Source organism: Puma concolor, chromosome D1 (genome assembly GCF_028749965.1).
Source record: "Puma concolor isolate L17-30 chromosome D1, mPumCon1.1.hap2, whole genome shotgun sequence".
Taxonomy (NCBI): domain Eukaryota; kingdom Metazoa; phylum Chordata; class Mammalia; order Carnivora; family Felidae; genus Puma; species Puma concolor.
Genome location: NC_141676.1, coordinates 85,778,517 through 85,791,913, shown reverse-complemented (window position 1 = coordinate 85,791,913; position 13,397 = coordinate 85,778,517). Strand labels below are relative to the sequence as shown.

The following is a 13,397-nucleotide window of genomic DNA, read 5'->3' as shown; positions in this document are numbered from 1 at the left end:
ATAAAGAAAAGATCTCAAACCAACAACCTAACTTTACACCTCAAGGAACTAGAAAAAGAACTAGAAAAAGAACAAATTAAGCTCCAAGTATTAGAAATAAGGAAATAACAAAGATCAGAACAGAAATAAATGAAATCAAAACTAGAAAGATAATAGAAAAGATCAATGAAACCAAGTTTTTTAAGAAGATGAAACTGATAAATATTTAACTATACTAAGAAAAAAAGAGAGATAAGACTCAGTAAATAAAATTTTAAGTGGAAGAGTAGAATTACAACTGATACCACAGAAATATAAAGGATCATAGTTTCTACTAGTATGAACAATTATATACCAACAAATTAGACCACCTGGAAGAAATAGATAAATTCCTGGAAGCATACAGACTACGGATAATGAATCATGAAGAAGTAGAAAATTTGAACAGACCAACCAAATATGAGTAAGAAGATTGAATCAGTAATCAAAGACCTCCCAACAAAGGAAAGTCCAAGACCAGATAGCTTCACTGGTTATTTCTATCAAACATTTAAAGTAAAACTAGCACCAATCCTTCTCAAATTCTTCTAAAACAAAGAAGGGAGGAAACACTTCCAAACTAATTTTATGAGGCCAGCATTACTCTGATACCAAAGCTAGACAAGGACATTATAAGAAAAGAAAATTATAGCCCCAGTATAGATTCATGAACCCTTAGTAAAATATTAGCAAACCAAATTCAGCAATACATTAAAAGGATGATACACCATGATCAAGTGAAATTTACTCTGGGGATACTAGGTGTTGGGAAAACTGGATATACACATGCAAAAGAATGAAACCAAATTCTATCTTATGTCATAGACAAATATCAACCCCAAATGGATTAAAGACTTGGACATAAGATTTGAAACCTTAAAACTCCTAGAAGAAAGTATACATGTAAACTCCTTGATATTGATCTTGGTGATAGGGTTTTGCATTTGACATTAAAAGCAGAAATAAACACCTGGGACTATATCAGAATAAAGGTTTCTGCACAGCAAAGGAAGCCATTAATAAAAGTAAAAGGCAACCTATGGAATGGGGGAAAATATTTATAAACCACATATCTGATAATTGCTTAATATCCAAAATGTACAAAATCTTGTACAATGCAATAGTAAAACAAACAACAACAACAAAAACCCCAAATAACCCAATTGAAAAATGGCCAAAGGACTTGCATAGGTATTTTTCCAAAGAAGACGTACAGATGTCCAACAGGTACATTAAAAGCTGGTCAATATACCTAATCATCAGGGAAAGGCAAATCAAAATACAATAAGATATCACCTCACTCCTGTATAGCTGTCAATTATCAAAAAGACAGAAGATAACAAATACTGGAGAAGAGGTGGAGAAAAAGGAATCCTTGTATACTGTTGGTAGAGATGTAAACTGGTCCAACCACTATGGAAAATAGTATAGAGGTTCATAAAAAAATTAAAAATAGAACTGCCATATGATCTAGAAGTCTTATTTCTGGGTATATACTCAAAGGAAATGAAATAGTTATCCTGAAGAGTTATCTGTATTCCTATGTTCATAGCAGCATTATTTACATAGCCAAGGTATGGAAACAGCCTGTGTGTGATAATAGATGAATAAAGAAAGTGTGATTGTTTTATATGTATATAAATACTGTATATGTACTTAAATAATGTATATGTATATAAATGTGATTTTTAAAATATGTATATGTAATATTCCATGGTGCGGGTGTGGAATATTACATGGCCATAAAAAATAATGAAATCTTGCCATTTGCAACAACATGGATAGATCTAGAGTGTATAATGCTAAGTGAAATAAGTCAGAGAAAGACAAATACCATATGATGTCACCCATGTGGAATTTAATAAATAAAACAAATGAGCAAAGAAAAAAAGAGAGACAAACACAAAACAGACTCTTAAATACAGAGAACAAACTGGTAGTTCCTAGAAGGGAGGTTGGTGGGGGAATGGGTGAAATAGGTGAAAGGAATCAGGCTTACATGATGAGCACTGAGTAATGTATAGGATTGATGATCCTGAAATGTACACCTGAAACTAATATAACACTGTATGTTAATTATACCTGAATAAAAAGAAAACACAATTCTGGGATTTGGAAATTCTTACTTAATTGGATTCAACATTTTTAGCAGTCATTTGTTGAACATTTTTAGTGCTTCCCCTGGGTCAGGTGCTTCTTTACTAGACCTCTAATCTGGTCACTTAAGGGAATGAAGAGATTCCATTGTTCCAGAAAAGGAAATGTGGCAATGGCAGTTGATTTTACCAAAGCTCGAAGAAGTCCATTGAAACCCCAAGCGGAGTAACAAGACCAGGGAAATTATCTGAGAGTGGAGAGTAGAGCTCAGTTTGTGGGCAGTTAGAGGATGCTCTGGATTGTAAAGGGGGTTGTGAGAACTGAATATTACAGTTCCCTCCTAAGCAATACACGGATTTTAAATTGCAACAAAATTTACTAAATTGACACTTCATTTTTCTCAGGGTCGTACCCCCATACTGATGATGGTGTATACAGCAAGCTCTTTGGATGGATGGGGTGCTGTCCACAATACTTTGGACTCACATAGTGAGTATTCCTTAGGTCCTTTCTCAGGAGAATAGATGATACAGATGACACTGGCCTGTTTTTTTTTTTTTTTTTGTTTGTTTGTTTTCCTTCTGGTTAGAGTACTTGAGATTTAGGGGACAAGGCTGCTAGGTCTTATAATTTTATAAGTATCAATGTGATTAAGTAATCACCTTAACAGATATCTCTGCAGGTCATTGTAACTGAAATTCAAATTAGCAGGATCAGATTTTATTTTATCGAAGCTATTAAAGTAATCATAGTTCTGAGTTGTTCTGAGAGGGCAATTCAATTAGAGTGTATTGGGTGAATGTAGAATTTTCTCTGGTCCCACAGTATCTGCCATGTGCTTTCAAGAGAGTTGGCAAAGATCATTAAAATGTAGTTTATGGATAACAGGTTATGGAGAACAGGTAAATTTTCCCGTTACCATGATTTTAGATTATGCACTGTGAGAAGTCACTAAGTGCTTCAGCAACACTGAGCTGGACATATATTTACCTAAGACTATGATGAATAAACAAATGTTTAAAACATGCAGTTTGAACATCCCTCAAAGGGCTATTAATTCTTTCAAACTTTAATTTTCTCCCCCATTTCTCCTTTTCTTCCTACCTATGTGGCAGTGTTAATGAAAGAGATACGTGATATGTTCAACTACAGTTTCTCCCTCACATTCTGTATGTTCCATGGTGGCACCAACTTCGGCTTCATGGGTGGATCTGCGGTTTTGGACAATTACCTCCCTATGATCACAAGCTATGGCAAGTACTTGTCCCCCACAACTGTCTCCAACCTAGCCATCCCACCATTTGAGACTGGAGTTCCTAAGGTGGGTCTCTGGAAACAGTCACTGGGACTGTTCATCTGTTTTGCCTTTAACAAATGCTGGAGATTGAGGGTTTAATATTTATTCTTCTTGATGGTATTAGAATTTACCAACCCCTAGAATGTAGGCTGTCTGGGACTTTGCAGGCAGAGGCATTGGTTGTTTAATCTTGTCTATCCACTGTGCAGATCCTAATTTTTAGAAGTTCACTGCAAAACCAGTTACTTTGGATCTCTTGATAATACCAGGGAATTGATTAGTAGGTCTTCCCCGGTCTATAACTCTACTGAGAGACCAAGTGAAAAGTCAAGAGTGAAAGAAAGGAAGAAGTTTAATTAGAAATTGAATAGAAGAAGCCAGTGGATTGGAGTAGTCTGGGCTCTTATCCAGGACTTACTAGATATCCAGGGAATGGCGTTATTTGCCTTCAGTTGAAAGCCTTAGAGAGTATGGCAAATGTCTCCTGGTTTGGACTAATTGGGACATGGTATTTTCTTGTCTAATGCCAAAAGTTTTTTTCTTCCTTTTTTTTTTAAAGTTTGTTTATTTATTTTGAGAGAGAGAGAGAGAGAGAAAGAGAGAGAGAGAGAGCTCACTGCCCCTCTGGGGAGGAACAGAAAAAGAGGGAGAAAGGGAGAGAGAGAGTATGTGTGTGAGTAGGGGAGGGGCTGAGAGAAAGGGAGAGGGAGAGAGAGAGAAAGAAGAAAGAGAGAGAGAGAACGAGAAGGGGAGGGAGAGAGAATCCTAAGCTGGCTCTGCACTGTCAGCACACAGCCTGACTCAGGGCTCGATCTCATAAACTGTGAGATCATGACCTGAGCCAAAACCAAAACTGGACACTTACTTGACTGAGCCACCCAAGCACCCCAAAAGTTTTTCCTGCCAAAGCTTCTATATTAAGGATCCTTTTGCTCAGTGCTAATTTCTTATATCTTCCTTTGCTGAAGCTGGAGCTTTCCTGGGGAAAGTGACAAATTTCTTTATATTTTTCAGGGTATGGGGCACTGCTAACAGAGAATGGAGAATATACATCTGAGTACCTCGTATTTCAAGAGTTTTTTACCTCTTCTTTTGGTATCTAGCAACAACCTCAATCTGAAGGATAACTCAGCCTCTCAATTCATCTCTGTCTTGTGAAGAGGAGATTGAGGGAATGGATAAAGATGTGTTTTTTGGGAGATGTCCAGTTTATTTTATCATTAGGCACTGGGGATTCAAATATACACAAAATACAGGGCCCACCCTCTAGGTGCTCAACATCTAGGCCTATGTTTCTTAGTCTTGATTATACATTGGAGTCTTCTGTGGAACTTGTAAAAGCCAGAGGTGCCAGGCCCTTCCCAGAGCTGTTAGATAAGTATGTCTTTGTTGAAAAGGGGGGGGGGGAGGGGCAGAATCTGAGCATATTTATTTTCCCATTGGACTTTAGCAGATTCTGATGAGCATCCAAGGGTTTAGAGCTACTGGTCCAGCAGTGGGCTTGATGTACCACCTCCTTTTCCAGGACAGCAGGGCATCCTGCCTTAGAGCTGAAATAGATATGAAAGGAATCTCACTCAATTACTGCCTACCTCATGGTTCTTTCTGGAATTGGGAAGAACTGGACCCTTCATTCTTGGTGGTTTGGGGATAGCAGGGTAAATGGTGCCCTTGAATGGGTTGGAGGAGGATCTCAGAATGGCCCAATCTCCTATTTTTCATTGCAGGGGTTCCCATGCCTCAGCGACCAGATTTAATACCTAAGGCAATATATAAGTCACTGCTAACACCATACTACATTTCACTGTGGGATGTCATACCCTACCTAAAGGAGGTAAGCTTTTTCTGGGTGTAAAAGCATGGGATAGCCTTTGGACAGAAGAGAGAGGAGGGAAAGGCTTAGCTCAAAGAATAGGAAGTAAATTACTAGGGAACCCAAAACAATCCTTAGCCATTTTAATTCCTTCTCCTAATTTTACAGTTCAGAATAATAAACCTAGAATAAGAATTCGGGAACATACAGAAAATTTAAATTTGAAGAAACAGTATAAACATTACAGGCTATTAGGAAATGTCCTTTCAATAGTGTAGCCAAGAAGAGATCCCTGCCTTCTGAAGATGGTTACAATAAAGACACACTGATTGAATCTAAGGCAATGATTTTTAAACTTTTGGTTTAGTAGGGGGACTCCTTCAAACTCACTGCAATATTCAGTACATAAGGCATGTACTGGTTAAATCAGGGGTGGTAATTCTGAGGCTCTGTACTTACATCCTATGAGTCAGCCATCCTTTCCCTAGGATGGCACATATAGGATGGCCCATGTGCCACTTCTGACTTACCTGTAGGGTTTGAAGGAGCACAGTTTGAAAACTGTTGGTCTAGAGGAAAACCTGCAGAGTTATTCGCATAATACTTAGTAAACATTGGTGTTTGGAGAATTGTATTGTCAAGGTGTTGTTTTGGGGAACTTCCAGTCTAATAGGGAGGAAAGGTGAGTACAGTAGCAATTAGGGAGTCATGGGTCCTATAGTAGAGGAATGAAGGCAGCACAGCATTGTCAAGGGAACACAGTGTTGTGTTAAAGAGTCTAAGCTCTGGAGTCAGACTAGGTTTGAATCTTTGCTCCAATATTTACCTTGGGGTGCTCATTTAACCTCATTCTAAGTTTCCTTATCTGGAAAATGAGACTAATAATTGCACTGACCTCACAGGAGTGTGGTGTGGATTAAGCCACTAATATCTGAACCTGGCACACAGTAAGTGCTGTGTGTGCGCTAGCTGCTGTATTATTATTTAGAGATATGGTCAGCATGCTGGACAATCACAGGACCCAAGATTATATCCCAGTTGAGGTGATTTTGAGATCCAAAGGATGATTAGGGGCTTAATGTGAGGAACAATGGAGTAGAATAGAGGAAGGAAAGGAATTTGAGGCATAGTGGACACCATTTGCAAAGACATGGAACTGCATGCTTGGGGAACTGCAAATAGGACTGGAATGAAAAGTATTTGTGGGACAGCACCAAGTAAGGAACCAGGTAGCATATGTTGGAGGGCCTTTGTGTTTTGTTTTAACCATTTTCTTATGGAATTTTGAAGACATGAACAAATGGCAGAAAAAAAAAAGTAATGAACTTCTATGTGCTCAACACCCAGCCTCAACTTTATTAATATATGTTTCATGTAATATTGTTAAATGAAATTAATATTGTTTCATTTATACACTTGTCCCCTTCTTCTACTCTTTTTAACATTTTTGAGAGAGAGAGAGAGAGTGTGTGTGTGTGAAAGGGGAGAGGGGCAGAGAGAGAGAGAGAGAGAGAATGAATCCCAAGCAGGCTCCACATTGAGCTCAGAGCCTGATGCAGGACTTGATCCCACGAAACTGGGATCACGGACCAGAGCTGAAATCAAGAGGCAGAGCCACCAGGCACCCCAAGATTATATAATTTCAGCTACAAATAATTCAATATGTATCTGAAAAGATAACTCTTTCAGTGATTTACTAGGAAATATTTTTAATAGTTTTTTTTTTTAAATTTTGTTTATTTATTTTGAGAGAGAGAGAGGAGGGGCAGAGAGAGAGGGGGAGAGAGAGAATGCCAAGCAGGCTCTGTGGTGTCAGCACAGAGCCCTACTCCGGGCTTGATATCACCAACTGTGAGATCATGACCTGAGCTGAAATCAAGAGTTGGAAGCTTAACCTACTGAGCCACCCCTGTGCGTCTCCTGGGAAATATCTAGTAATAGGCTCTCTAGAAGAAAAAACTCTGATTAATAGTGTTTGCCAATTCCTGTGGTCTAAGTACTCCCACTATAGCTAATTTTAAGCCTCTAGCATGACAACACTGAATACAGAGGTAAAATACAGGGTTGGGAAGAGATGTGCACAATTGGCCCTCATGAGCTGGTCCAGACTGGCTTATAGCAGAGCACTGCTGAAAATCATAAAATATCCAGGGTTCAGATTTTCTCAATTATCTCAAAAATTTTTTAGCATTTAGTTGTTAATATCAGGTCCAATTGAGGTCAGTTACACATTGCAATTAGTTGATAGTCTCTTAAATCTCTTTTAATCTAAAGTTGTTTTTTCCATCTGTTTATTGCATTTATTTGTTGAAGAATTCCCCACTTTCTGGATTTTGTTGATTAGGTCCCCATGTATCTGAGAACATATCTTTATATTCTCTACATTTTCTGTAAACTGATTTAGATGCTTGATGAGATTTAAGATAGGTGCTTTTTAAAAAATATTTATTTTTGAGAGGGGGTGGAGGGGCAGAGAGAGAGGGAGACACAGAATCCAAAGCAGGTTCCAGGCTCTGAGCTGTCAACACAGAGCCCGACATGGAGCTCAAACCCACAAACTGAGAGATCATGACCTGAACTGAAGTCGGATGCTTAACTGACTGAACCACCCAGGCGCCCCTAGCTTAGGTGCTTTTTAAAATATTGTTTGCAAGTATACTTCATAGATGGTGCTGTTATATTTTTTATGCATCATATTCCAGGCACATAATGGCTGGTCATTTCTGTGTTCATAATTGATCAGTGGGGTTCAGGAGTAGTTAGCCCAGTCTATCCATTGTCAATGTTCCCATCAGCCTTTTTACCTAATGGTTTTAGCAGTCATTAACAATTATTACCTACATCCAATATTTCATTAAGGCTTTTAAAATAGTATAATTCTAATTCTATCATTCCTTCTGCATGTATACACGTGAAGTCTTCTACTAGAAGAACTTCCCTTCACTAATTTTCCTGTCACCTTGATGTACAGTTTGTAAAGAAAAGTTAGGACAGAAATTCAAATATTTTCTTTTATCAGAAACTGAATTTATTCCTGGATATCCTCCAAAGGTGACCAATGACGTGTTTTGCTGTTATTGTCTTTGATTATAACTCACAATTAAAAATATTATTTTTAATTGAAGTATAGTTGACATGTAATATTATGTTAGTTTCAGGTGTACAAGATAGTGATTTGAAAATTATGTACATTACAAAATGCTCGGCACAATGAATACAGTTACTGTCACCATACAAAGTTATTATAGTATTACTGACTATATTCCCTATGCTGTACTTTTTAATCCCCGTGATTTATTTATTTTATACTTGGAATTTTTACCTCTTAATGTCCTTCACCTATTTTCTTCAGTCTTGCCACACCCTCCCATCTGGCAATCATCAGTTTGTTCTCTGTATTTATGAGTCTCTCTGTTTGTTTGCCTTGTTTTTCAGATTCCAGATATAAATGAAATCACATGGTATTTGTCTTTGTCTGACTTATTTCAGTTAGTATAATACTCTCTAGGTCCATCCATGTTGCTGTGAATGGCAAGACTTTATTTTTAATGGCTTTATTTAAAAGTAAATATTTATTACTTCTTTGGCCATTCATCTATCAGTGAACATTTAGGTTGCTTCCATATCTTAACTATTGTAAATAATGTTGCAATAAACATAAGGGTACATATATCTTTTCAAAATAGTGTTTTTTATGGCTTTATTTAAAAGTAAATATTTATTACTTCTTTGGCCATTCATCTATCAGTGAACATTTAGGTTGCTTCCGTATCTTAACTATTGTAAATAATGTTGCAATAAACATAAGGGTACATATATCTTTTCAAATAGTGTTTTTGTTTCCTTCAGGTAAATGTCCAGTGGTGGAATTAGTGAGTCATATGGTGTTTCCATTTTCAAATTTTGAGGAATCTCCATAACTGTTTTCCACAGTGGCTACACCAAATTCCCACCAACAGTGCATAAAAGTTACTTTTTCTCCACATCTTTGCCAACACTTGCTATTTTTTATCTTTTTGATATTAGCCATTCTGACTGGTGTGAGGTGACATCTCATTGTGGTTTTGATTTGCATTTCCCTGGTGATTAGTGACATTTAAAACTTTTTAATGTGTGTATTGACCATTGGTATTTCTTTTTTGGAAAAATGTCTATTTAGGTCCTCCGCCTATTTTTTTTTTTTTGATTATTTGTTTTTTATGGTATGAGTTCTTTATGTGTTTTGGATACTAACCCTTTATTGGATATATAATTTGCAAATACTTTCTCCAAATCAGTAGGTTGCCTTCTCATTTTGTTGATGGTTTCCTTTGCTGTGCAGAAGCTTTTAGTTTGATGTAGTCCCAATTGTTTATTTTTGCTTTTGTTTCCCTTGCCTGGGGAGACAGATCCAAAGAAAGATTGCTAAGGGTGATGTCCAAGGGTTTATGGCCTGTGTTTTCTTTTAGGAGTGTTATAGTTTGAGGTCTCACATTGAGGTCTTTAATCAATCAATTTTAAGTTTATTTTTGTGTTAAACATGGTCCAGTTTCATTCTTTTTGTGTGTAGCTATCCTCCCCAACACCATTTATTTTTTTAATGTAATTAATTAATTAATTAATTAACATTCAAGTTAGCATATACTGCAATAATGATTTCAGGAGTATATTCCAGTGATTCATCCCGTATGTGTAACACCCAGTGCTCATCCAAACAAGTGTCTTCCTTAATGCCCCTTACCCATTTAGTCCACCCCCCCCCCACAATACCTCCAGCAACCCTCAGTTTGCTCTCTGTATTTAAAAGTCTCTTATGTTTTGTCCCCTTCCTTGTTTTTATATTATTTTTGCTTCCCTTCCCTTATGTTCTTCTGTTTTGTATCTTAAATTCCACATATGAGTCAATTTATATGATATTTGTCTTTCTCTGACTGACTAATTTCACTTAGCATAATACCCTCTAGTTCCAGCCACAATGAGAAATACTCCATTGTGTATATATACACCACATTTTCTTTATCTTTCCATACTTTGGCTATTGTTGATGGCACTGCTACAAACATTGAGGTGCATGTGCCCCTTTGAAACAGCACACCTGTATCCCTTGGATAAATACCTAGTAACCTCATCACCATTTATTGAAGAGACTCTTCCCCATTGTATTATTGCCTCCTTTGTAATAGATTAATTGTCTTATTGTGGGCAAGGTTAGCTCTCTCCTCCTCAGGCCAGAAGTTGCTTTGGAGGGACACTGGTGTAGGCCAGAGCTGCCCAGAAAGTATGTAGTGGGGCAGTTGTCACTCTGAGGGGACTCTGGTCCCAACTGAGGCTGTGCTTTGGGACCTGCTTTGGAAGGGTGCCTGCCAAAGCTGGTCTGTAGGAGAAATCCAGGGTGGATCAAAAGGTGCTAGTAAGGTAGATGGATAATGTCAGAACTGGCTCGCTTAGAAGGGCCAGGAAAATGGCTCCTATCAGTGCTTCTGTTCTGGGAGAAATCACCTACAGATCTCTGACCCTCCTGAGGCACATGCCCTAAAATCAAACAATAAATCTCCTTTTGCATAACCCAGCTGCTTTTCAAACTGCTGCCTCTGTGCTGAGTCTTGGACCAAGTGATACATCATTCTAGTTCTTTAATGGCAGACACTTTGTTTCCTATAGCCCTGTGATTCTCCTGCAGTTAGGCCCTGCGTGACTTTCAAAGCAGATGTCTTCCTGGTATAGGTCTCCAGGACTAAAGGTGCCTGATGTAGGGCTTGATCCCCTCATCCCTCAGGGATGAGGAGTAATACTGTAATACTCCTGTAATTGCCTGTAATACTCCCCCTGCTTATGAGATGGTGTGCCAGGGGTTTGGTTCCATTGCATCTTGGCCTCCTCTTTATGTTTCTAGCTATGGAACATCAGTTTTGCCAGTCTTTTGTTTTCAGAATGAGCTGTACAATGTTCACCTGTAGCCTTGATGTATTTGTGGGAGGAGATGAGGTCAGAATCTTTCTCTGCCATCATGTTTCCAAGATCCTCCTGAAAACTCACCCTTCTCTCTTTTTTTTTTAACGCATTTAACATATTTCTACTTCATTGCAGTCATTCCTTTTTTCCCCCAATGGAAAGATCATTTAATGTTTTGACCCCAATCCATGGATAGATATAAGCAAGTTACAATATTCCCTAAGGCTTAAGATAACAATGTTATCCTTGAATTACATAATTTTTATAGCTAGTTTTTGACCATGGATAATTTATGGATTCTGAATATTATAACCAGAGCCTAGCCTAAAAATCATAGGGTATTGCAAAAAAGATGCATATTGGGTTGATCCGCAATCATTAGAAAGTTAAGGGGTGTTTTCTTTCATTAGCATTGTTGCGAGTAGTTTCTTCTTCCACTGGTATTGCTAAAAATTGCTGTTTAAAATTTTCTATGCACCACTAATTTACGACAACTATGCTAGATTAAGTTGCTTCATACTAGTTCATTTAGGGCTTCCATTTGCACTCCTCAAAGGTTTTATGTATTTCTCAAATGCTTCATGACTCATTAATTTATCCAGTTCTGAAGGATTATCGAGTGTTACCTTGATCACTGCATAACCATCTTTGAAACAAGATTTGTTGACAAATCCTGGATTTTCTGCAAGACTTCATTAATTTCGGTTACTTCTGTTAGAGGAGAATAGAGTTCACTAGCAGTTTTCACACTTTCCAAAGCACCAAACTTCTCTTGTTTGTTCAATTTTGTCCCAACTCAGACACACTACAGTAAACAACATCTCCTAAAGCTTCCTGTACAAAATTGCTGACTCCCACTGTTCCAATACCATTTTCTGTTGTTATCCATTCACATTTCTGTGAATTAACTCTTGGAGAGCAGAGCGGGTGCCTGCACTCAGCCCCTGGCCCATGGCAGGCAGGGCATGGCAGGTACAGAGAGGGTGTCCAGGCTGCAGACCGCATGCTCTGCACCGCTCCTAGTGCCCTGTGCCTGCAGTCATTCCTTTTGATACTCAAATTGTCCCATCTCCTTTAGGCTGGCTCCTTTGCCCTCTTGACAGGAGTCCAATAGCTTTTGATATCTTCTTTGCATTTTGGTCCCCCAGGATGTTTCAGGCTGTGTGGCTCCACAGACTTGAGTATTTCTCCAAGGCAGTCTGAAGGGCCATGTTTTTATACTGAGAAACTTGAACATTTCCCTGAAAGTTGTAGGAAGCTATTCTATTTTATTAAAAAACTTCTAATGTTAATTTATTTTTGAGAGAAAGAGAGAGAGAGAGAGAGAGAGAGAGCGAGCGAGCATGAGCTGGGGAGGGGCAGAGAGAGAGAGGGAGAAACAGAATCTAAAACAGGCTTCAGGCTCTGAGCTGTCAGCACAGAGCCCAAAGCGGGGCTCAAACTTGGGAAGGGAGAGATCATAACCTGAACCAAAGTCAGGCACTCAACAAACTGAGCCACCCAGGTACCCCTGTAGGAAGCTAATTTAAAACTTGGTAATTTGATGACCAGCTTTGCATTTCAGAATGATATCTTTGGTAGCTCTATGGGGGAGGGAGTGGACTGAGGCCCTGTCAGAACACTGAAATTGAGTAGAAATCTACAAAAGTGGAGTTTAGATAATGGGAGTGAAGGATTAGATATTTTGAGTCAGACTCTAAAAGAGGTGATGACTCATTGATGGGAGATATTGGAGAGGAGGAAGAGGGGGAGACATTGTTCATGCTTTTTACCTTCTTGACTGGGTGGTTGGTGTTGCTCTTTTGGGAAAGGAAAAAGAGTAGGATGGGTCAGTGTGGTGAATACAGTTTGGGAGATACTGTGTTAGAATCATCTAAGCATTTTCAGATGAGGAAGTCCAGGGGTGCCTGGATGGCTCAGTTGGTAAAGCATGTGACTCAATCTTGGGGATATGGGTTCAGGCACCATTTTGGATATATAGATTACATTAAAAAATCATTCACTTAAAAAAAAATTTCCAGATAGAGAAATCCAACAGGGGTTAATAGACATTAAGTGCTTTAGGTCAGTGTTAGATAAGCAGATTCATGAGTAGAATAGTCATAGTCAGACATGGGTTAGGATAATTTCTCTTAAGTAGGCTTCATGCCCAGCGTTGGAGCCCAATGTGGGGTTTGAATACACCTGAGATCAAGACCTGAGCTGAGGTCAAGAGCCAGAGGCTTAACCAAGGGAGCCACA

The 13,397-nt window shown here is 38.4% G+C and overlaps 1 protein-coding gene across 1 annotated transcript in view; it reads left to right on the top strand.

Annotated features, from left to right (window-relative positions):
• Positions 1-13,397, top strand: part of LOC112865787 (beta-galactosidase-1-like protein 2) — a 60,120-nt gene that overhangs the window by 39,269 nt on the left and 7,454 nt on the right. The window contains exons 9-12 of the mRNA XM_086679451.1: positions 2,520-2,604; positions 3,231-3,368; positions 4,427-4,507; positions 5,140-5,246. Of these exons, the coding sequence (XP_086535577.1) occupies positions 2,520-2,604; positions 3,231-3,368; positions 4,427-4,507; positions 5,140-5,246 (411 nt within the window). The remainder of the gene's footprint in view (positions 1-2,519; positions 2,605-3,230; positions 3,369-4,426; positions 4,508-5,139; positions 5,247-13,397) is intronic.